A 24,878-nucleotide genomic window follows, 5' to 3' on the forward strand; every position below is an offset into this window, starting at 1 on the left:
AACTTGTTTTGATTTTTTGATGTCATTTACAATTTTTGTTCAGTTACAGTTTAAGTTTTGTTCGTGTTTGAATCTTTGGAGGCAAAGTGGAGGCATCAGGTGATCCCTTTAAAATGCTGCTGAGCTGTAAATTTTCCCTCTGCATAGGCTAATTTTATAGTAGGATAAAGTTGTACTTAAATTTGTCTTATTTCAAACAATGTGCACCTCAAAGCAAACAGGCTTACACTCTTTGAGCTGGAGCCAACCTACTAATGAGTCAGAACACTTAGTGCCTCTGATCACTCCTCACTCCTCATGCATTGGTCTCCTGAATACATTTGTGCTGGCAGTTCTAATATATTTGTGTTACTGATGGTATTAAAGTATAGAGGTTTATGTTTTTTGTATAAAGGATGATTTAAACAAAGGAATTTCACATTCAGTGGTTTTTACCTCCAGTAAATGAACTACATTGAAGTACACTGGCAGTGTGACAATTGCTGTTTTTGATACTGAAACTACTAAACTAAGACTCAAGTGCTTTTAAGTGTTTATGTTCTGGGCAACAGAAGTCTTATTTTGTAGTGTTTGCTTGTGGCCACCAGTTATATACTGTGTAATGTGACTGTGACTCTGCTCAAAAAAGTTTGACAGTTTCAGTGAGTGTTACAAAGAAAATAGGGATTTTTTTGCATATAGAAAGGCTTCTTCTGTGTTTTGATGTTGCATCCTCAGTGCAAGAAGAGATTGTCTGATCAAACTATTTTTTTTTTAGTAAACTCTTCTTTCACTGTCTTAAAACCAAACACAGGTAAGTCAGTAAGTTACTGAATAAAATGTGCAGAAAACATGTGGAAGTTTTACAGTTGTTCAAAGTCAGTGAGTCAGGGGCTTGAAGGAGAAGCAAATATACATCTGATACATCTGATTTTCTGGCGCTGTGTTTAACACCATCTTATCATGTCTTTATTTGTCATCATTGGATAATCTTACAATTAACTACACAACTTCTTTTCAGAATATCAGTCTAATTCACGCAAATGTGCAGTGCTTTAAATATTTTATTAGTCCAGTTTATACTCAGCAGTACTTAACAAAATTATTATTACTATCCAGTGCAAGGTTCCACACAAGGTACCCACAGCTGCCCTAAATACACAATACTGGTAATTACCAAAAACACTTTTTATGTTCCTGTGGTTAATCCTCCAACATGCAATTATTTATTTAATATCAAAATAATTATTGTTGTTATCTATGATTTTTCAAATTCATAGTTTTACAAAAAAATATATCTTAAAACAGTTAAGTGCTTTAGGATTTTTTTTTTTAATTAAGATGCAAAGGTTATTTATATGACGTAGTATTAGGGCCGCATTAAGAAAAACAAAATTATTCATCATTTTGAGAATAATATTATAATTCTATTTTGTTTCAAGACAATCAGCCATGGTTGCTGTACCCTCTGAGTGAAATCGTACTTCAGAATCGACTTAAGTAACAAGGAAGGAAATGATTTCTTTTTTAGCACACAAACATATTATGGTAAATGTAAAAGGATGTTGAAAAGATGGTGCAGAAAGCTGCATTCACGTAATGTGAAATGGCTAACTCATCTACACAAAGGTATAAGAAACGTGGCAGTTTGTCTTGAAACAACAAAAGTAATCTCCACATTTTGATGCTTTTCTCAAAATAGATTTTCGATTTTAATCGTGAAATTTTGACTTTATTCTCAAATTGATCAAAATATTTTATTTTCTTAATGTGGCCCTAATACTCCGCCTTATATTTACTTCCAAAATTAGTTTTAGTGGTTGAATGTTGTTTGTGTTTAATTTCTGACTTCTCAGAGGAGTCCAGTGAGCTGGTTCAAATTTAGCATCTGTCTGTATGCGAGGTGACTTCTGCACCAACTGCAATGTTGCAACATGTTTGCAGAGAATCTGTTGTTGTGATAGTTTATATGCGTAGATTATTGAAGCACCCAGGTCAATGGAAAAATGCAGGAAGGAGTTTCTGGCCGCAGCGATGTGTGATGGGTAAACTACTGGCCCTGCAGAGAGAGAAATAAATAAAACAGTCTTTGCTCTGCTTTAGCTTTAAATATCTATGTGCTTGAAATTAAAAAAAATAAATAAATTCAATAGTGATCATAATAACAGGACCAGCTTTTTCTTTATAAAGAAAAACATGGGCTTCGCAATCCATTATTGTTTTCTGTAATAAGAAAGCTTTGGAAACAGAAGGATAATTCACAAGATGATTCAGTGTTTATCAAGTTGCTGTTCTGTAACAGCAGGAAATAAAGAAAATGTAAATAACAAAACAATTTACCATTGGGCCGCACCCTCCACGTCTAATGGAACACCTTCTCTTCTGTAGTTTTTGCTTTGGTGGGTTGACCGTCCTGTTTGCCACCTATAATGAAATGACATGAACATTGCGTTTTTATGTAATGATGATAAATTAAAATCAACATAAAGTATAGACATGTTGTTACTGTATAAAGAAATCATGGTCATGACATGTATAGATTAATATACAAAGTCCACAAGGAGTACAGTAAATAAATACAGAAGGCAATAAATTGCAAATCTCACAATCCCACATTTGATCTAATAAAACAACAGATCAAATGTTTGAACTGAGAAAATGTACAAGTACAAGTAACGAGTTCTTAGTTACTTGTTCATTTAGTCTGTTTTCTTTTGTGTCCTGGTCTCATCTGTGTTCTCCCCACCCCATCATGTCTCCATCGCTGTCTCACTGTCTGGCTCTGTGTTGTGTTTCCTGTTTTATTTTGGTAGACATGGTGTCTCTTGTACATTTTGCTCAGTTTTTCTTCCCCCGTCTTTTTGTCTCTGATTTGTTCCTCCTGTGTTCCCACCTGTTGCCCATCCCCTTGTTATCCTGTGTGTATTTAAATCTTCAGTCGCCCTCTGCTCATTGTCACATTGTCTCTGCTAGCTGTGTAGTCTATCGTGTGTTCCTAGTTTGATCAGTTAGTTTCTGTTGGTATTCCCTAATTGTTTATTTCTTGTTTTGTTACTAGTTCCAGAGTTTTCAGTTGTTAGTTCTTTTATTTTTGAATATTTTTACGCAGCAATAAACCTTTCTCTTTTAGCTTACAACTCTGTTTTTGAGTCCTGCTTTTGGGTCCCACCTCTGCCTGCCACACAGCTGTACGTGACAGTTGTATTTCTTGTTTCACAGTGCACTTAGTTTTCAGTTGGTGAAAGGTCTGGACTGCTGACAGGCCAGTTAGGTACCCGGACTTTTCTTTTACGTAACCGTGCTATTGCAAAGATGCAGTATGTGGCTTAGCAATGTCTTGCTGAAATATCCAAAGGACCCCCTGACAAAATATGTCATATGACTGGGAGCATCTGTTGCTCTTATGCATGTATTTATGTATATAAATTCATGCAGTAATGGCAGCTTTAGACATGTGCATGTGTTGACATGTGTCAATTCCATTGGTGCTGAGCACTGATAACAAGCCCGATGGTCCCTCCTCTTTTGTTTGGAGGATACGCCATGCATGTTTTCCAAAAAATTTCAAGTTTTGATGAATCTTTCCAAACACAAGGAATGAACTTAAGGGAGTATAAAACTGCACAAACACCTATTATGATGCTACGTTCCAATTTTGTAATGGAAAAGTAGAAATACACTCAAAATCAAACACATTTGCCAGCCACGTGATCCAGGTCTGTTGATACAACTTAAAACAGCGAGCTTTCTCTTCTGCGGCATTAAGTTCCTCTTTCCACAAAATATAATATGGAATTTGTAGTAAATTCAGACAGATAATTGAAGGTATGTATCCCTACCTTTTTGATTGCTGTTGCGGATCTTTTTAACTGATCTGGACCTTTCACTACGACTTGACCAGCTGCGTCTGAAGGAAAGGCAGTGATGAGCAGAACAACCTGCAGGCACAACAGGAGCAGCACAGTTTTGTCCATGGCTGACAAAAGAAACGAACAGAAAGCTGATGCTCACTAGAACTGCTGTGGACAAAGATGTGGCAATAACAGACTGCCAGCTGTGTTTTCTTACTAACAGGAAACTGCAAGTCATGTCCACAACATGCAAGTCATTATCAACATGAAACTTACTTACATTAATAAGAGTGCATAAGAGGTGTGACCCAAATACATTGACAGCTGTGGTTTTACTACAGTGAAAACCACTCCTTTAATCTTGGTTTAGAAAAAAATTGAGTTGAGTTTAATTTCATTATGCTTCTTTATATTCTTCCTGGATGATAGATGGAATACTATATTTAAAAAAAAAAAACAGCTTACAAACTTAATTATGTAGCATAAAGACTGAAGACAGGATGTAACAGCTATCCATGCTATCTCAACAATCACAAGATCTGTTTACAAGCCTTTAAATTAGTATCATAACATGTAAAAAGCCTATGAATATGCAGCCACAATCCTTTCACATCTACTTTCACAAACTTACAAGTAAACAAACTGAAGAGATCAAAGTATGCAACTGTTTCTGTACTATGAAGATGAAGGTATTGCCGCCTACTAACCAATCAGTAATCTTAAAAGCAACATCACTATTCCTGGAAGGTCCATCAGACCTTTCCTTGATGACTTGCAGTAATAAATGTATATTTGCAGAGCTTTGATCTGATCTGACTGATGCTGGTGATTTGCCTGCAGTAATGACTTTCAGTACTTACTGACTGTTTAACCTGTTCATGTATTTGCCAAAGTACAGTTTGCTGCTACAACATCAACAGTTCTCTGTGGCTGTGCACAGAATTAAAGATGTACTCTGTGCAATCATTCTAACCGGGAGAAAGAACACTTCAAACAAATCATTAAAATCCCTGAAATTATTCCTGTGATGTGAATGTAAGCTTTCAACCATAGTTGATGAATAAAACTGGTGTCACAATAAGCCACGTCTACAGAACAATAATGAGGAAATAGAAGTTCACGCAACAGCAATAGACAAAGCAAGCAGCCATCTCTTGGCTCATATACGCTCACACAAACCCACAGTCAAAGCCACAGTTTCCATCACTTGTCACGTACTAACTATTGTAAACCTTTGGCCATCTTTACTGCCGCTCTTTGGTAATATGCATGAATTTATGTAACTTGTTTATAATACTGCACAATCCACAGACTTTACGTTTCTTTTAGCTGGATTACATCAGTTTAGAGGAGGAAATCTGATTATTTATCATCATTATTTTGTCAGTGCCGCTTTTAAATTCTGATTTATTCTGTGAATTCTGTTTATTCTGAAATTTTGTCAGATGTGTTGAGTGTTACATGACTTCTTCTGACAACCCAAGCTCTTTGTAACTGTGTCACTTGGTTCAGTAAGTACATCTACACAATCTTAGTGTTTAATGTCTGTGACAGTTCATTGACTGAGACAATGTAGAAGATAAATAGGCATGTAAAACTGGGTCTGTTATACTTATTTCAGACTACTAGATTTGCTTTGCATTCAAAGTAATTCAAAATGATATTTATTTATTTATGCATTTATTTATTTATTTATTATTCTACTGGGCCTTAGTGCATTCAATATGACCCAAAATGTGAGCACACAAACTCACTAGGAAAATGTTTAGAAATCAGTCAGAAAGCCATTTTACTAGTCACTTATATAGGACTAGAACTACAAATATCACCCCCTGGTAGCCATAGAAATGCAACTTTAAGACGCTTCAGCTTTGGCTTAACTTTTCAGAAGTTTATGTTTTATGTTGTCTGTTGTTCTTCCACATTACTCTCTGATTATTTTGTTGAACTGATGAGCTGTACTGATACCTTTCTCCAAGGTTAAGTCTGACTGCCTGCAGCTTCTGGGACACTTCAGTCTCTGCTATACTGATGACAGTGTGATCATGTATTTGTTTGTCTTTGTTGGTACCAAAGTCACAAATCCGAAGGTGGTTTTTGCCAGTGGTCGTAAAACACCAGTTTCTTCTTAGCAACAGGGGGTTGTCAAGAGTCTCCTACTAGTCTGTAGACATGCATCACTGGGGCCTTAGCCATTATTTACCTAGCAACTGCCATCAGCCTACCTACAGGAACCCCTGATGATCAGTCAGGAAATATTCATTTTTCTCTCATGATTGGTCAATGCCAGATGGTTGGCAGAGCAGTCTATAGGATGATTTTGCAAAACTACAATATCCTTAAAGAATATGTGAAAAGTACAAGACTAAATTATATTTAGATAAAAATATAAATAATCACATTTACATGAAGTGTATTTGCAAATTCAAATGTAATAATTTCATATATTACATAGTCAGAGATCACAGTAAATTTAAGCTCGATTTATGAAGACAAAACTATATGTATATGTATATATATATATTGAACCACCTGAGTTCGTGCTCGCGGCATATTCAAAGAAGAATCTCTTACATGTATTTTGTTGTGGGACTAACCTTGAACTTCTGTCTGTAGATATCCCTCTCCTGGACCGAATCACCGGACCTGTCCAAGTGGGGCAGTGTGTGGAGTGTTGGAGCGAGTGCGGCTGAAGAGGAGTGTGTGTGTGTGGAGGAGCGGTGGCGGTGACTGAGTGGAAGAGGAAGCGTGTGTGTGGATTCCCCCCCCCCTTCTCTCCTTGGAACCCTGGACCCCCCTCCCAACTCACTGTACATATATTTTGCACTAAGGTGATCCCTATTGTAAATAAATCCCCTTTCTCCTTGAAAAGTACTGTCTGCGCGTGAGTCCGTTCAGTGGCCATGACACTTAGTGCCTCTGATCACTCCTCACTCCTCATGCATTGGTCTCCTGAATACATTTGTGCTGGCAGTTCTAATATATTTGTGTTACTGATGGTATTAAAGTATAGAGGTTTATGTTTTTTGTATAAAGGATGATTTAAACAAGGGAATTTCACATTCAGTGGTTTTTACCTCCAGTAAATGAACTACATTGAAGTACACTGGCAGTGTGACAATTGCTGTTTTTGATACTGAAACTACTAAACTAAGACTCAAGTGCTTTTAAGTGTTTATGTTCTGGGCAACAGAAGTCTTATTTTGTAGTGTTTGCTTGTGGCCACCAGTTATATACTGTGTAATGTGACTGACTCTGCTCAAAAGTTTGACAGTTTCAGTGAGTGTTACAAAGAAAATAGGGATTTTTTTGCATATAGAAAAGCTTCTTCTGTGTTTTGATGTTGCATCCTCAGTGCAAGAAGAGATTGTCTGATCAAACTATTTTTTTTAGTAAACTCTTCTTTCACTGTCTTAAAACCAAACACAGGTAAGTCAGTAAGTTACTGAATAAAATGTGCAGAAAACATGTGGAAGTTTTACAGTTGTTCAAAGTCAGTGAGTCAGGGGCTTGAAGGAGAAGCAAATATACATCTGATACATCTGATTTTCTGGCGCTGTGTTTAACACCATGTTATCATGTCTTTATTTGTCATCATTGGACAATCTTACAATTAACTACACAACTTCTTTTCAGAATATCAGTCTAATTCACGCAAATGTGCAGTGCTTTAAATATTTTATTAGTCCAGTTTATACTCAGCACATGCAGTACTTAACAAAATTATTATTACTATCCAGTGCAAGGTTCCACACAAGGTACTCACAGCTGCCCTAAATACACAATACTGGTAATTACCAAAAACACTTTTTATGTTCCTGTGGTTAATCCTCCAACATGCAATTATTTATTTAATATCAAAATAATTATTGTTGTTATCTATGATTTTTCAAATTCATAGTTTTACAAAAAAATATATCTTAAAACAGTTAAGTGCTTTAGGATTTTTTTTTTAAATTAAGATGCAAAGGTTATTTATATGACGTAGTATTAGGGCCGCATTAAGAAAAACAAAATTATTCATCATTTTGAGAATAATATTATAATTCTATTTTGTTTCAAGACAATCAGCCATGGTTGCTGTACCCTCTGAGTGAAATCGTACTTCAGAATCGACTTAAGTAACAAGGAAGGAAATGATTTCTTTTTTAGCACACAAACATATTATGGTGATATGTAAAAGGATGTTGAAAAGATGGTGCAGATGGTTGCATTCGTGTAATGTGAAATGGCTAATTCATCTACACAAAGGTATAAGAAACGTGGCAGTTTGTCTTGAAACAACAAAAGTAATCTCCACATTTTGATGCTTTTCTCAAAATAGATTTTCGATTTTAATCGTGAAATTTTGACTTTATTCTCAAATTGATCAAAATATTTTATTTTCTTAATGTGGCCCTAATACTCCGCCTTATATTTACTTCCAAAATTAGTTTTAGTGGTTGAATGTTGTTTGTGTTTAATTTCTGACTTCTCAGAGGAGTCCAGTGAGCTGGTTCAAATTTAGCATCTGTCTGTATGCGAGGTGACTTCTGCACCAACTGCAATGTTGCAACATGTTTGCAGAGAATCTGTTGTTGTGATAGTTTATATGCGTAGATTATTGAAGCACCCAGGTCAATGGAAAAATGCAGGAAGGAGTTTCTGGCCGCAGCGATGTGTGATGGGTAAACTACTGGCCCTGCAGAGAGAGAAATAAATAAAACAGTCTTTGCTCTGCTTTAGCTTTAAATATCTATGTGCTTGAAATTAAAAAAAATAAATAAATTCAATAGTGATCATAATAACAGGACCAGCTTTTTCTTTATAAAGAAAAACATGGGCTTCGCAATCCATTATTGTTTTCTGTAATAAGAAAGCTTTGGAAACAGAAGGATAATTCACAAGATGATTCAGTGTTTATCAAGTTGCTGTTCTGTAACAGCAGGAAATAAAGAAAATGTAAATAACAAAACAATTTACCATTGGGCGGCACCCTCCACGTCTAATGGAACACCTTCTCTTCTGTTGTTCTTGGTTTGGTGGGTTGACCGTCCTGTTTGCCACCTATAATGAAATGACATGAACATTGCGTTTTTATGTAATGATGATAAATTAAAATCAACATAAAGTATAGACATGTTGTTACTGTATAAAGAAATCATGGTCATGACATTTATAGATTAATATACAAAGTCCACAAGGAGTTTGAAAAATTGTGATCCTGTGTAAACAGTAAATAAATACAGAAGGCAATAAATTGCAAATCTCACAATCCCACATTTGATCTAATAAAACAACAGATCAAATGTTTAAACTGAGAAAATGTACAAGTACAAGTAACGAGTTCTTAGTTACTTGTTCATTTAGAAGTTTTGATGAATCTTTCCAAACACAAGGAATGAACTTAAGGGAGCACAAAACTGCACAAACACCTATTATGATGCTACGTTCCAATTTTGTAATGGAAAAGTAGAAATACACTCAAAATCAAACACATTTACCAGCCACATGATCCAGGTCTGTTGATACAACCTAAAACAGCGAGCTTTCTCTTCTGCGGCATTCAGTTCCTCTCTCCACAAAATATAATATGGAATTTGTAGTAAATTCAGACAGATAATTAAAGGTATGTATCCCTACCTTTTTGATTGCTGTTGCAGATCTTTTTACCTGATCTGGACCTTTCACTACGACTTGACCAGCTGCGTCTGAAGGAAAGGCAGTGATGAGCAGAACAACCTGCAGGCACAACAGGAGCAGCACAGTTTTGTCCATGGCTGACAAAAGAAACGAACAGAAAGCTGATGCTCACTAGAACTGCTGTGGACAAAGATGTGGCAATAACAGACTGCCAGCTGTGTTTTCTTACTAACAGGAAACTGCAAGTCATTATCAACACGAAACTTACTTACATTAATAAGAGTGCATAAGAGGTGCGACAGCTGTGGTTTTACTACAGTGAAAACCACTCCTTTAATCTTGGTTTAGAAAAAAATTGAGTTGAGTTTAATTTCATTATGCTTCGTTATATTCTTCCTAGATGATAGATGGAATACTATATTTTAAAAAAAAAACAGCTTACAAACTTAATTATGTAGCATAAAGACTGAAGACAGGATGTAACAGCTATCCATGCTATCTCAACAATCACAAGATCTGTTTACAAGCCTTTAAATTAGTATCATAACACGTAAAAAGCCTATGAATATGCAGCCACAATCCGTTCACATCTACTTTCACAAACTTACAAGTAAACAAACTGAAGAGATCAAAGTATGCAACTGTTTCTGTACTATGAAGATGAAGGTATTGCCGCCTACTAACCAATCAGTAATCTTAAAAGCAACATCACTATTCCTGGAAGATCCATCAGACCTTTCCTTATTGACTTGCAGTAATAAATGTATATTTGCAGAGCTTTGATCTGATCTGACTGATGCTGGTGATTTGCCTGCAGTAATGACTTTCAGTACTTACTGACTGTTTAACCTGTTCATGTATTTGCCAAAGTACAGTTTGCTGTTACAACATCAACAGTTCTCTGTGGCTGTGCACAGAATTAAAGATGTACTCTGTGCAATCATTCTAACCGGGAGAAAGAACACTTCAAACAAATCATTAAAATCCCTTAAATTATTCCTGTGATGTGAATGTAAGCTTTCAACCATAGTTGATGAATAAAACTGGTGTCACAATAAGCCACGTCTACAGAACAATAATGAGGAAATAGAAGTTCACGCAACAGCAATAGACAAAGCAAGCAGCCATCTCTTGGCTCATATACGCTCACACAAACCCACAGTCAAAGCCACAGTTTCCATCACTTGTCACGTACTAACTATTGTAAACCTTTGGCCATCTTTACTGCCGCTCTTTGGTAATATGCATGAATTTATGTAACTTGTTTATAATACTGCACAATCCACAGACTTTACGTTTCTTTTAGCTGGATTACATCAGTTTAGAGGAGGAAATCTGATTATTTATCATCATTATTTTGTCAGTGCCGCTTTTAAATTCTGATTTATTCTGTGAATTCTGTTTATTCTGAAATTTTGTCAGATGTGTTGAGTGTTACATGACTTCTTCTGACAACCCAAGCTCTTTGTAACTGTGTCACTTGGTTCAGTAAGTACATCTACACAATCTTAGTGTTTAATGTCTGTGACAGTTCATTGACTGAGACAATGTAGAAGATAAATAGGCATGTAAAACTGGGTCTGTTATACTTATTTCAGACTACTAGATTTGCTTTGCATTCAAAGTAATTCAAAATGATATTTATTTATTTATGCATTTATTTATTTATTTATTATTCTACTGGGCCTTAGTGCATTCAATATGACCCAAAATGTGAGCACACAAACTCACTAGGAAAATGTTTAGAAATCAGTCAGAAAGCCATTTTACTAGTCACTTATATAGGACTAGAACTACAAATATCACCCCCTGGTAGCCATAGAAATGCAACTTTAAGACGCTTCAGCTTTGGCTTAACTTTTCAGAAGTTTATGTTTTATGTTGTCTGTTGTTCTTCCACATTACTCTCTGATTATTTTGTTGAACTGATGAGCTGTACTGATACCTTTCTCCAAGGTTAAGTCTGACTGCCTGCAGCTTCTGGGACACTTCAGTCTCTGCTATACTGATGACAGTGTGATCATGTATTTGTTTGTCTTTGTTGGTACCAAAGTCACAAATCCGAAGGTGGTTTTTGCCAGTGGTTGTAAAACACCAGTTTCTTCTTAGCAACAGGGGGTTGTCAAGAGTCTCCTACTAGTCTGTAGACATGCATCACTGGGGCCTTAGCCATTATTTACCTAGCAACTGCCATCAGCCTACCTACAGGAACCCCTGATGATCAGTCAGGAAATATTCATTTTTCTCTCATGACTGGTCAATGCCAGATGGTTGGCAGAGCAGTCTATAGGATGATTTTGCAAAACTACAATATCCTTAAAGAATATGTGAAAAGTACAAGACTAAATTATGTTTAGATAAAAATATAAATAATCACATTTTCATGAAGTGTATTTGCAAATTCAAATGTAATGATTTCATATATTACATAGTCAGAGATCACAGTAAATTTAAGCTCGATTTATGAAGACAAATAAATATTATATGTATATATATATATATATATATATATATATATATATATATATATATATATATATATATATATATATATGTGTGTTTTGTAATTGCACAGATCACTTTTAACCTCAGAAATATCAATTTTAGCGTTCTCTGATAATGTAGTAGATGTGAGAGATACACATATCGACGGGGCCGGGTTATGTTAAAAAGTATAAATGGTTATACTTTGTTCATTGGTTCAAAGGTACCCCACACTTCTTTTTTGGTTGCTTGTTTGTTCTGGTATATTTTTCATTTGAACTGTTATTCTGCCAGAGTACTCATATTTACAAGATGGCATTGAACGCCCCATTGGTGTGTTAGGAAAACTCTTTTGTACATATGTTCCTTGAAGGGGTTTTGGAGTGGTTCTTTTTCCACCGCAGCAAAGGGCTAGGAGTCGGAGAGGAGCTGCTGTATGTTTTTGTTATGATCGGATTGTGAAATAAAGCATATACAGTGAGAAAGCAACTCCAGGAGTCATCCCTGCCTTAAAGCTGCAACATAGACTTGCAGTTAGTTTAAAGTCTTGATTTCAACATAAATTTGAAACACTTTAATGATAATGCCTGATGCTGATAAAGAACATTACATCATCTCTTGTTATTACATCATTACTTAATTTCCATTTATTGGTTGACACATATATAAACAATTCCATATAAGTCAATTGATTAATACTTTTGTTTGATTATATGTTATTGAACAATCAAATTAATTAAGTAGTCTTGCACACAGAAGAGATACATCAGATTACAAACCATTTTTTTTTAAAAAGCTAGAAAATTAAATACAAAAAGAAAGCAATGGTCTTAATAAAATGTAAAAATATATCAAATGTTTAAACTGAGACATAGTTCAGAATTTTATGAAAAATATTAGCTCATTTTGAATTTAATAGTAGCAACATGTCTCAAAAAGGTTGGGAAAGAACAACAAGAGGGTGGTACTAAACTTAAAACAACTGGAGCAACATTTTGGAACTAATTATATGAATTGACAACAGGTCACTAACATGACCGGGTATTAAAAAAAAAGAAAATCTCAGAAGTTAAGATGGGTAGAGGTTCACCAATCTGCAAGAAACTGCCTTTAAATTATGGAACTATTTCAGAACAATATAACTATGTCCAAAATTAGAAAGATATGCCAACATCATTAAAAAATTCAGAGTCTGGAAAAAAAATTGTACAGTGATCAAAGCAAAAAATCACAATTGGATATCTTTCCCCCATTAGGCAGCAATAATGGAATTGGCAGCATTCACAAGGCTGAAATGTAGATATATGAACTTATAATATCTGCAAATCATTGTATTTGGTTTCTATTTCCATTTTACACAGAATCCCAAATACTTGGAATTGGTTTTGTAAATAAGCAAAACAATATAATCAATGTAATAATCAAATTGCATCGAAAATAAATGACTTTTTTGTTGAAAAAAGATTACATATTAGATAGAGTTACACTATAGGGCAGTAACTGGGAATATACTTGGAAACTGACAACAGAAGGACATGTAGACAGGCTAACCTTTCTTTTTTCCTGACTGATTAATAATGCAGTCGACTAAAATATGCTATCCTTTGCTATTGTGTCTGGAAATACCTTAGAATTGAATATTTGACCTTTATACTTTACTGATTTCTGATCATGTCAAAATTTGTTTGAAGTCTGAAAATAATCTTTTAGAAAGAAATCAAACGGCCCTACCTTACCTAATCCTAAACAGCATTTAGGACTAAGGATTTCTAACAGTATGTATGATTCTTATGCCGTCTTACCTGTATTAAATATGTATGTTTTACTACAGAATCAAAAGATCTAAATTAAAACTAAATTGAAAAATTGCCTCAATGTCCAAATTGAGGTAAATGTGTGTGGTTTTTTGTATTTTTGTCTTCAATAAAGTAAAAAAAAAAAAACTGAATTAAAAGTATCATATCATAATAGAGAGGTCTCTTGATGATGATCAGACAGGCGGAAGAATTGTTTGATTGTTCACCAGTCTTGTTCTCAGTTGTTGTTACTGGAAAGAAAAGAAAGAAAAAAAAAACACATCCATCTTGTCAAATCTTGCCACAAATCAAAGTATTGTGTGTAACAGCGTCATGCACCAATCACATTCATTAAATGTTATAATCCTGCTTTACAAATGTACAATAAATCCATAACTCTAGACCAGGGAGCAAAACATAACAATTAAAAATAAAGCACAGATTTTTTATTTTAGCTGTAATTTAGTATCATATCAAATGTGATTGTACCTGTTCAGTAGAGGACGCTGAGGATTGTGTTCCTTGTTTTTCTTTGTATATTTTTGCCATTCTTGGTATAACTCTACTTTTCCAAACTCTTCCTGGTGTAACCTTTTGCTTTCTTCTATGGCCTTTTTGGGTGCAGCTACTTCTGCCACGTACCAGTCCCCTCCCCTGATTGATTCAGTCAACTCTTTGTGCTTGAGGAAAGGCTCCCATTGGCCTGGGTTACTGAGGAGAGCATCAGCCTCCACAGATCGAAGGCAGTCTGCTTTCAAAGCGATCTCGGCAGAGCTGCCTTCTGGTTTCATACCCCGTGCCAAAGCATGAAACAAACAGCTCTTGCCCTCACTCTCTATAATCACTGTCTGGTTATTGATGTGCACATCATAATGGCCATCAGGGTATTGGTCACTCTTTTGTCTGTAGATCAATGTCACAGTTGTATTGGCAGGTCGAGTGTCTGGGCTCAGCTCCTGCATTTTGGTAAGTCTTCCATTGCTGTCCTCTGTTAGGATGACAACTTTAGTGCCAGTGGCTTCTGACAGAACTTTGATATCGAGGATGGTGCCTGCAGTCGTGGAGTTCTTGATCTTTTCAGCATGTGATTGTGAGCACTGACCTGCCTCTCCTTTAAGTTTGTGTTTAGAATTCAGCTTTCTTGGGGTGTATATGTTGTTCTGCCCAGCTCTGAGTTTTTCCTCTGTCCTGTCACTCTTTAAGCTGTTTATGATTATATGATGGTCAATATTGCTTTTTATTTGACCGTGAACATGAGAAACAATGTAAGTAGAGAACTTGTGGTCGAAGACTTCTACCAAAGCATTAGCCAATAAAGTATTGATGGTGGATGCTAAGTCTTGCTTGAAGTCTTTCAAAAGTTTAATGTCCTCTCCAGATAGATCACTTACTTTCACATTCTCGTTGCTTTTCTTTTCTTTAAATATTTTCAGCTGTTCATGAAGATTTGAGAAAAACTTATATGAGAGGCTGAGCACTGTACTGATGGTATTGTCTGCCAGTCGGCCCATGTAACGAGTTTGGATTGTGGTAAGAATTGCAGATGCATTGTCTTTGGTGTGTGATTTGGCTTTTTCAGTTATTTTAGAGAGAGATGAATTCAGTTTATTTTGCCAACTGAGGTCTGCATAGAATGGCTGCACTGCAGTTTTGCTTAACTCTTTGAAAATGGCCAAGAGATTATTCTTTGTGCTCTTATCGTTCAGAAGATCTTGAAGTTGCTTTTTATCCTCAGCTTGTGAGAGAATGATGAAGTCTACTAATGTAGCTAAGGGGTCTTTTTCCATGTTTGATTCCACACTGGGGACAATCCTTTCTTTTAAATCAGATTTGATGCTGTTTACTATATCTGCCAGTATTTTCTCTTCTTTATTCCCAAAACCATTAGTAATGATTGTCATTTCTGCATTCTTCATATTTGTCACAGGACTAACATTTTCTTCAGCCTGTCTGGAGAGAAACTTTGGCATCGGCTTCATCTTTTTGCCCATTCCTTTGAGTAATATTTCAGAAGATTTGAAGCTCTTTGCGACCAACTTTCCAACTCCAAACCCAACGAGAGATACACCAAGAGAAATGGCTTTTTCTGTTGCCCATGACTTCCAGCTGATTTCTCCTGTCATCGTAGACTCACTCGTGCTGTCTGTTTTTTCTTCAGTAATGAGTCCCATGCCAACTTGAGCCAATCTATGAAACATACATGCAGTGAGCAATGATCCTCCAATATTCTGTAAAACTGCAAAAAAGGTCACTAGAAGACCTTCCCATGAGAAACGAGGCTCATCTTCCACAGAAAATATATATCTCAGACCTCTATTATAGAGGGTATAGACTTCAACTTGGAGATCTTTATCAGCCCCTGATACCAAGCAGAAAATAGGGGATTTTTTTACCACTGGATTCTGCTGTTTTATTTTATCCAACTCTTTGATGGCCTCAGTAATGTTTTTGTCAAAGTAACTTAGAACGTTGCACTTGGTTGATAACTGTTTTTCCAGACTGGTTGGGTTGCTGTTGGCTGAGTATGCAGAGGACATTGTTACAAACTGAAGGCAGACTAGTGATTCTTCACTGAGAAACTTCAGAGATTCCTGTGCCTTCATTAGATCATCTATTGCCTTGGTGAGGTAATCTCCTTCCGCCTGTTGTATAGTGCAGTATGCACGAGTGTAAAAAGCTACAGCTGCCCAGCTTTTATCCTCTGTCGTGGCTTTTTCAAACATTATGGCTGCGGTGTCCCACTTTTTTTCATCCAGTGCAATATTTCCAAACTTGATGTAGTGATAAATGCTGGAACTTGGTGAAGTCTGACTTTCAGACTGACTTTTTGCCTTTGACAAATCAGCTTTCAGACTCTCTTGCAGTTCATTTCTCTTCAACTGATCAATTTCTTCTGATTTAGTTTGCAGCCAAATCCCCCAGAACTCATTCATGATGGCAACAACAGCTCTTTCCTCGTCTCCATCAGTGGTGTCATAAATATCTTGAAGTGTTTCACAGTATTCTGAAAACAGGTCCTCCCGCAGTTTCATCTCAGCAACATCGTTCATCATGTAACTTATCTTTTCTGCTGCAAGTCTGTCTCTTGTGCTCTTGGCTTCCTCCAGAGAGGACACTGTGCTGAAAGATGGCTGCAGGTGTTCAGTGGAAATGATTATCTGAGCAGATCCAGGTTTACCTTTGCGTGCAGTTCGTCCAAAAGCCTGGAGTTCCACTCTTGTGTTCTCAGAAAGGAAGGAGAGGATCACAAATAACCCTCCATTATTGTTCACCTTTGGGGACACTTTTATGTCTGTGCCACGGCCGGCAAGGTTTGTGGCAACAATGACATCACCAGGATGAAGCTCCTTGTCTATTTTACTCAAACTGTCTCTGTCACTGCGGCAGTAGAGAATCAATTTTTTATTTGGGATGCTGCTCTTCAGCTCTTCGTAGATCTCTTTGGCTTTGTTTATAGTTTCACAGATCACCAACGCTGCTCTTCCTTCTCTGTATGAATTTGGGGAAATCTGAGCCATGACCACATCTTTTATTTCAGATTTCCATTCTTCAGCTGTTTTTTTCAGAGTACCTTTGACCTCAAATAACTTCTTCCTGCTGAATGTTGGTATTTTGCACACAGAGAGATTTGGATACAGGTCCTGCAAAAACTGAATGTCTGCTTTGCTCCCCAGTGTTCCTGTTGTTCCGTATATTTTCCCCTGGTATTTCTCAAAAAAGGAGATGTTGGAAATGTAGTTTGTCACTGTTGAAATTGTGCTCAGTTTGACTTGGTGTTTAATCTCCACAAACTGCTGCAGACCATCCCCCCATTTCTTATTCAGTTCAACAATACCAGTGGATCTGAAGTCCACTGGACAGACGTTGTCATTTTCTACGACATATTCTTGTCCTTGTTTCAGTAACATTGCCAGAAAGGCATTCTGAACCCACACTGAGACTTTCTTCTCCACCAGAGTCTTCAAGAATCCAGGAATGCTGATTTTGTCTTTATTGTTTTCACATGGGGTGTACTGAATCCTCTCAGAGATCAATTCTGCAATGGGCTTGATGAGAACTTCTTCTGACTCATAGAGAGGACAACACAATCCTTCCTCCAAGACAAGAAATGAAAGCTCTGGGATGTCCCGGTCATTATATGGACTGCACTTTTGAAGACAGAGCAGTCCCTTGTCATCTAGCGTGTAAACAGTAAAGCCATAGGGGACATAGTCCTCAATTTCTTTGAAAAAGTCAACCATAGCATCCTGACTCACTGTTTTCAGTTTACTGAGAATTTCATGGTTTTCACTCTTGTAGATATCTTCTGAAAATCCTTTTGGCACAATGTTGGATTCTTCAGCAATAGTTAAAATGTCCATTGGATCACTAATTTCAGTGTCTTCTGTGTTCATTGAGTCATAGATGGCCTTGAAGAATGAAGCAGGAGGACCTCGTACAAATGTCTGATGTCCTGTAGATAGGAAGCCATACTGACTGACGTGGCTCCAGATCATGGTGAGAATAATGTTCAGGTGCTGCATGGAGACCATGGGGCTGGACAGGTATGTCAGCTGCACTCCCTGATCCAGCAGCAGTGAGTCCACTTCATCGATAATGATGCACTGAAAGTTACGATCAGGCCTCACATCCTTCATCTCAAATATTTGGCGAAGGTGATCAGCAGCAAAGGCTTCAATGGTTCCATACACCACGTCCTTCTGATAGCATTCTTTCCGATCTTTATCCTCATTTTTATTTGTGTTTGTGTCGACTGTAATGCCAAAGTATTTGTAAAATTTGGCCCATTCTTTAGCATCTCTTTGGCATAACACAGAAGAGCTGGACACCACATCCACCTTTTCACCTCTAAGCACACGCAGCACGGCAAACATCGCTATGACACAAGACTTCCCTTCTCCAGTTCCCATCTCCAGGAGCTTCCCAGTGTCAGACAAGGCCAACAGGCACCAGCTTATCATCTGAGTTGCCCTGGGAAACCACTTCCTTTCAGCTTTGTGGAGGTGTACAGCATTGCATAAGACTGCAAGGACTTCCTGAAGGTCCTCAGTTTCTTTGCTTTGACACAGAGACCTAACATGTTCCACATCACATGTGTGCTTTTTAATTTCACCAGTTTTGATTAGGTTTGTTACATGAGTTACTATGTTGTCTGATGTACTCAGTGTTTGTTTATCAATGACTTTCATCTGCTGTATTTCACAGAAAAGGTTTTCAATGTTTCTTTTTTTCTCACCTCTAAGGCTCTTTTCTAGATGCTGGATCAGATTCTTAGTTGTGCATGAATCTATGAGCTCAGTGAGAGATTTGTTGTTTTCATCTTTCCACTTAGAGGAAACCTGATATGTTTCCATCAAATGTAAAATCTTCATGATGGAAATACAGCCGTCATCATGGTGGTTATCAGTTAATGCTCCAAGAAGGTTTAAGACCTCTACTGGTGACCAAAGTCTTTGTTCCCCAAGATTTGAAACCATCTTGAAGACTTCTTTGGTTTCTTTGTCTAAGTCTTGGAATTGTTCCACACAGGCAAATAAATTCTCCAAACACCATTTGCCTGCAGGATCTGTCATGTTTTTAACAGCTTCTGTTTCTCTAGCAAACACTTGCAAGAGATTTTCCAGAAAGGTCAAAATAAAGATCTCATTAGAAAGCAATTCCTTCCCTGTGATTTTCTTTGAGACGGTGATGATTTTTGTGTCAGTGGTTGTGTCTTCATTTAGGTTACAATGGAGGACCTGAAAAAGGGCCTTAATAAAGATATGTCTCAGTTCCACATCTTCACTGTGAAATTTACTCATGAGGTTCTGCAGGACCTCCGCAGCAAACACCAGGGAGTCATCGTCTTTGAGTCTTGAAAGCTCCAGAGCATGCAGAACACTGAGACTTTGTTTTTCAATAATAAATCCACGACTAAACGGTGTATGCCCTGTTTCCATTGCCTCTATGCCACGTTGAACATAATCTGACACAAAATCATCCATTGTACCATAAACAATGTCTGCTTCATAGACATCCTGGAATGATGGGTCAGTCTTCTTCATGTTTGTGTTAAGTGAAATGTTAAGGTGCTTGTAGAAGTCAGACCACTCCTTTGTTTGCTCCTCTGAGTGAACATCAGAGCTCAGCACAATGTCCAATTTGTTTCCCATGCAGACTTGCATGGCTGCAAACATGGCTGTAACACATGGGTCTTCTTCCACACCAACCAGTTGTACCACTCCAATTTTCAGAGTTAGCACCAGTCCACACCACCGCACCATCTGCCTCACTGTGGGCCACCAGCCTTTTATATTAAACACTGCTTTGCAGAGCTGACACAGACATTTCTGTATGTTGTCTGCATTCAAAGATTCACATTTAAATAACTCTTTCATAAAAGTTTCTTCTTTTGGTACATTTTCTGTATATTTCAGGACACCAGTGTTAATGTTTTTTATCATATCAATGACAGAGTCATCCAAATTCCACAGCATCTTTACTTCTGCTAGAACTGCAGTTACACTGTTCTCATCGTTTCCTCTTAGAGTCTTTTGGAAATCCTGACAAAATCGCTCAGGAGCAGCAGATTCAAGGAGCTGGATTAGAGAGTGCCCACAGTCATCTATCCAGTCTGGTGGTATGTCATACACTCGTACCAAGGTAAGGATTTGAGTTATGGAATCATCATCTGCATATTTCTGTGACAGTGCTTTAAGCAGAGTGACTGCTTCCATTGGAGTCCATTGGTTTCTTTGCACAAGTTTGAGGAGCATTTCAGTGGATTTTGAGTGGGCTTCTTTTCCATTTAGATCTGTGAGTGTGGATAAGAGAAGCTTTAAACACTGGATTTCCATCTTTAAAGTGAACACAGAGGCTCTTCCAACTGCACTCTGCAGTGATGATGTGAGGGTGCTCAGGAATTCAATTACAAAGAGGTTTTCAGTGGAAATCTCATATTCTGCCCATTGTTTGGCTATGAGGACAGCATCATTATCAGATCTGTCACGGTCATTGAAAACATGCATCAGGTTCAGATACAGGGCTTGAGTCAAGAGGAAACTCTCAAAAACACCACATGCTGATTGGCTGATGGATCCCAAATGGGACTGCATATGATTGGAGATGGTTTGTAGGGAAACTTCTTCAGATATTTCCAGAGACAGAGCACAGAGCTCTGTGATGAACACCTGAGTGTGCTGCAGAGTGCTGATGGATGGAGGAGCACTGATCCACTCATCAAACAGAAGTTTGTCCAGGACTGAAAGGATCTCACTGAGCTGATCAGCTGTGAGCTGAGTCAGACTGAGATTTATAACTGGGAGACTGCATTTCACCGAGAGGAGTTCAAGAAGCTCGTCACTGTCACTGATTGATTCATAGTTGGCTTCAGACTTATGCAGATGCTTTATTAGAACATCTCGCTTGGACTCACATTCCTGTGAAATGTGCCCTCTCACCTGTTTCTCAAACTGCTCTTTAGCTCATTGGTAGGAACTTTCCAGAGTTTCATTGAATTTTTTTCTTCTTTTGTCCTCTTCTCTCCTTTGCCTCTCCTGTTCTCTTCTCTGTTCTTCCTCTCTCCTTTGCCTCTCCTGTTCTCTTCTCTGTTCTTCCTCTCTCCTCTGTCTCTCCTGCCTCTCCGCTTCGCTTCTCCCCCATTGGTCAAAGCAACTTCTACACTCGTACGCATTATCCTGACCAACTGGTCTGTAATATTGACCTCCGTTGAACACATATACATATCGTCCATAAATAGTATTTTGAGAAAGGTTGTTGAAGCTCATGCACGGAGGCAGGCCATTATAACATTTACAGCATCTCAGGTTGCTGCCCATGTTACTTTCTGATGGTGCATTCCCCATTTTTGATGATTTAGTCAGCAATTAGTCAGTGGCTGTCAAACGTGCCCAGCATTCTTCTGAAAAGCCAATAAATAAATAAAAATTCAATGACTTAATTATATAACAACTTATCCATAATCCATAAAGTTGTGCTGACTATTATTATAGCTCACAAAATAAATAAATAAAGTAGATAATTATAAATATTAAAGTACATAATAATTAATTTTAAAAATTCAGATTTCTTTACCACTAATGTACAACAAGCCATGATGGCACTGAAGAAACAGTTAAACATATAATAAATTAAAAATACAAAAATGTATTCATTTATAATACATAGAACGTAAGTAAACATACATATACATTCCACTTACATGCCTGTTAAGCAAAAAATGCCCAGCAGTTTATATACATATATGTATATGAGGTGCGATGAAGAAGGTGCCTAATAAGTACAGCAAGCTGTCCATACCGGAGGACTTGAAAACTGCCTTGGAAACTCACAGCCTTGTCCAGGTGCTTGAAGAGGTACACCAAAGAGATAAAGGGCAGGAGAATAAACCATCTGTTCTTCACAGAAACATCCAAGATGTACTCTCAGTGGCAGGGGAACAATATGAGAACAACACCACCAAGGCTGGAGGAGGAGCATATAGGAGAAGGATGCAACCCATAACAGCAGTTGGTGGAGCTAAGAGAAGACCACAGCAACCTCCCTGAACAGGACCCAGTAACAATCACAGTGGGAGATATCAAAGAAAGGTTCATATGGTTCACGCCTACTGGCTGAAGAAGCTGACTGCACTCCACAAGTGTCTGGCAGCACTGATGAACCAGCTGCTGGTCAATGAGAGACACCTGGAATGGCTAACCGAAGGCCGGACAGTCCTGATCCTCGAGGACTGCCAGAAGGGACCGGTCCCTTCCAACTACAAGCCAATAACCTGCCTCAGTACCACATGGAAGCTCCTATCAGGCATCATAGCCATTACAAGAAGGCCTATGACCCGATGTCCCACACCTGGATCCTGGAATGCCTATAACTATACAAGAGGATACAGGAACTCAATGGGGATGTGGCGTACAACACTGGAGGCTAACTTCAAGCCAATAGCACAAGTCACCATCAAGTGAGGGACCAAGGAGAGGCTCTGTTCCCACTGCCGTTCTGCATAGACCTGAACCAGTGAGATCATAGACATAGATCATAGTCTCGATAAATGCACGGCGTTTCGGCGGGTACACTGGCTTCCGCGAGTGTGATGCTTATTTGGAGCAATGAAAAAATAATAAAATATAATTTTATTTTTATATTTCAATATCACAATAAACTTCCAATTTAGAAGTACAAGTTTTTTTTTCTTTTTTTCTTTTTTTTTAAAGAACTAACATAAATAAAATACACTTCAGCTAAATACTTCTAATTTATTTTCCCAAACCACGAGGAGCCGCACTATAACGACTAAAGAGCCGCATGCGGCTCCGGAGCCGCAGGTTGCCGACCCCTGGTCTATACCTTACCCTAACACTATACTGTTTATACCGTCTTTATACGCAGGGGTGTCAAACTCCAGGCCTCGAGGGCCGATGTCCTGCAGGTTTTAGATCTCACCCAGGGTCAACACACCTGAATCAAATGATTAGTTCATTACCAGGCTTCTGGAGAACTTCAAGACATGTTGAGGAGGTCATTTAGCCATTTAAATCAGCTGTCTTGGATCAAGGACACATCTAAAACCTGCAGGACACCAGCCCTCGAGGCCTGGAGTTCGACACCTGTGCCATACAGTATAAGGTGTCTATAAAGTTGGAATGTCAGAAAATTAATCTCTGCTATACTAACACAAAAATTAATTCTCAAACTCCTAACTACATTCACAAAACACACAGTAGTTTCAGATCATGCACACAACCAGTCACAATAACATATCATACTATAAGGACTGTAGTGTATTTTTGTTTCTATCACTGAGGGAACATTGACTGCACACTAAAAAGCACAGTAGCTCAACTATTTTCAGCATCATGTGTCTCTTAAATTCCTCAAAAATATGATAGGAAAAAAGAAATGGACCTCATTCTGTTTGTACTTAAACATTCGTATAATACACATTGTCCTTCTTCTGTTATTGACATAATAAAATAAAATAAAATGTTAATGTTTATGATTGAAAAATGATTATTTACACTGTTAGTGTAATATATTAGTGTCTTAGCAATTCAGAAAAATGTATACAAAATGTAAAACTTTTACATTACCTTGATCTTCAGAGAGGAAGAAACAATCAGCCCCACAACATCTAGAGAAGTGAAACTGACCTTAAGGCTCACAGCTGAAGCTGCCAGTGATATAAGAGTGAAGGACAGGGGCGTGTCTAAAGGGTTGTCTCTGAGTTTACTTGTAATAGAGTATTTTTACACGGTAATATTGCAACGACTGCTTAAGTAAACGGTCCAAATGTTTTACAAGAGTTGATCAATACGAATACAAAACACATGAAAACCATGGCCTCTTTTTTTACTTAGCTAGTTTTTAATGCTCCATTTATTTCTGAATGAATTTTCAGAAATTTTGAAATTTCTGAATTTTCTTGGCATCTCAGTCCTTCTCTCCTGACTGGTTGCTAGTCTTTCAATGCTATCATATTTGAAAAATTCTATAGTTGCCGCTGCATATCCGCATGTCATGAGCATAAATAATGACATTCAAAGGTATTAGAAGTAGGAAGTTTTGCTTCTGAGGCTATATTGCACAAATAATTCATTATAAGAATCAGCACTGCAATGAGCACATTGTCTTCTTGTGGTGTAAAGGTTTCATCCAATATTTCACGATTAGTACCCTGATGTACATGTGGCATAAAAAAACTGAGATAATAACATTTTCCCTAAAGATGGTCTTTCTGCAGTCCAGGGGTCGGCAACCTTTCTGATGATGAGTGCCAAGTCAATGTGCCATTTGATTGCATTAGCAATAAATTTAATAGCACTCTATATTAGCAGTTACACGCTATATAGAACAACTTTATAGAATTATATTTGTTCACAGATGCTGGCAGCTATCAGCGAATAGTTATCAGCTATTTTTTAAAAAAAAAAAGAGGCACTTTTTATCCATAACAAGAACTCTATAACAGCAAACAACAGAAAATCCAAATGGTCTCCAAATGGTCTCCTCACAACAATGATAAGAAAAAATAAACTGAACCAATACGGCATGTTTGTTAATACAGAGATACACATGTTAATGTGATCTCTGGTCTCCCACTCAGAGACACACGTCTCCCAGCATTCAGACGGCTACCTGAGGACACTCTCCG

At 37.5% G+C, this 24,878-nt stretch overlaps 1 protein-coding gene and 2 long non-coding RNA genes across 3 annotated transcripts; all 3 read right to left on the reverse strand.

Annotated features, from left to right (window-relative positions):
* Positions 1 to 920: 920 nt before the first annotated feature.
* LOC147308175 (uncharacterized) lies at positions 921 to 4,081 on the reverse strand. The gene is made up of 3 exons (XR_015126114.1): positions 3,819 to 4,081; positions 2,320 to 2,403; positions 921 to 2,038 (listed from the first exon to the last, which is right to left on the reverse strand). It is a non-coding gene; the product is annotated as an uncharacterized LOC147308175 (long non-coding RNA).
* A 3,413-nt stretch (positions 4,082 to 7,494) lies between these two features.
* LOC147308176 (uncharacterized) lies at positions 7,495 to 9,630 on the reverse strand. The gene is made up of 3 exons (XR_015126108.1): positions 9,453 to 9,630; positions 8,793 to 8,876; positions 7,495 to 8,511 (listed from the first exon to the last, which is right to left on the reverse strand). It is a non-coding gene; the product is annotated as an uncharacterized LOC147308176 (long non-coding RNA).
* Positions 9,631 to 12,690: 3,060 nt separating this feature from the next.
* LOC147308177 (uncharacterized) lies at positions 12,691 to 20,592 on the reverse strand. The gene is made up of 2 exons (XM_086271587.1): positions 14,222 to 20,592; positions 12,691 to 13,983 (listed from the first exon to the last, which is right to left on the reverse strand). Exons 1-2 carry the CDS (start codon positions 20,566 to 20,568, stop codon positions 13,971 to 13,973), a joined length of 6,360 nt encoding a protein of 2,119 aa, XP_086127713.1. The 5' UTR covers positions 20,569 to 20,592; the 3' UTR covers positions 12,691 to 13,970.
* Positions 20,593 to 24,878: the final 4,286 nt, after the last annotated feature.

The sequence above is a fragment of the Aulonocara sp. 'chitande type north' Nkhata Bay genome, linkage group LG18 (genome assembly GCF_057382095.1).
Source record: "Aulonocara sp. 'chitande type north' Nkhata Bay isolate Kocher_YH1m ecotype deep benthic linkage group LG18, A_spYH_male_GT1.1, whole genome shotgun sequence".
Lineage (NCBI taxonomy): Eukaryota > Metazoa > Chordata > Actinopteri > Cichliformes > Cichlidae > Aulonocara > Aulonocara sp. 'chitande type north' Nkhata Bay.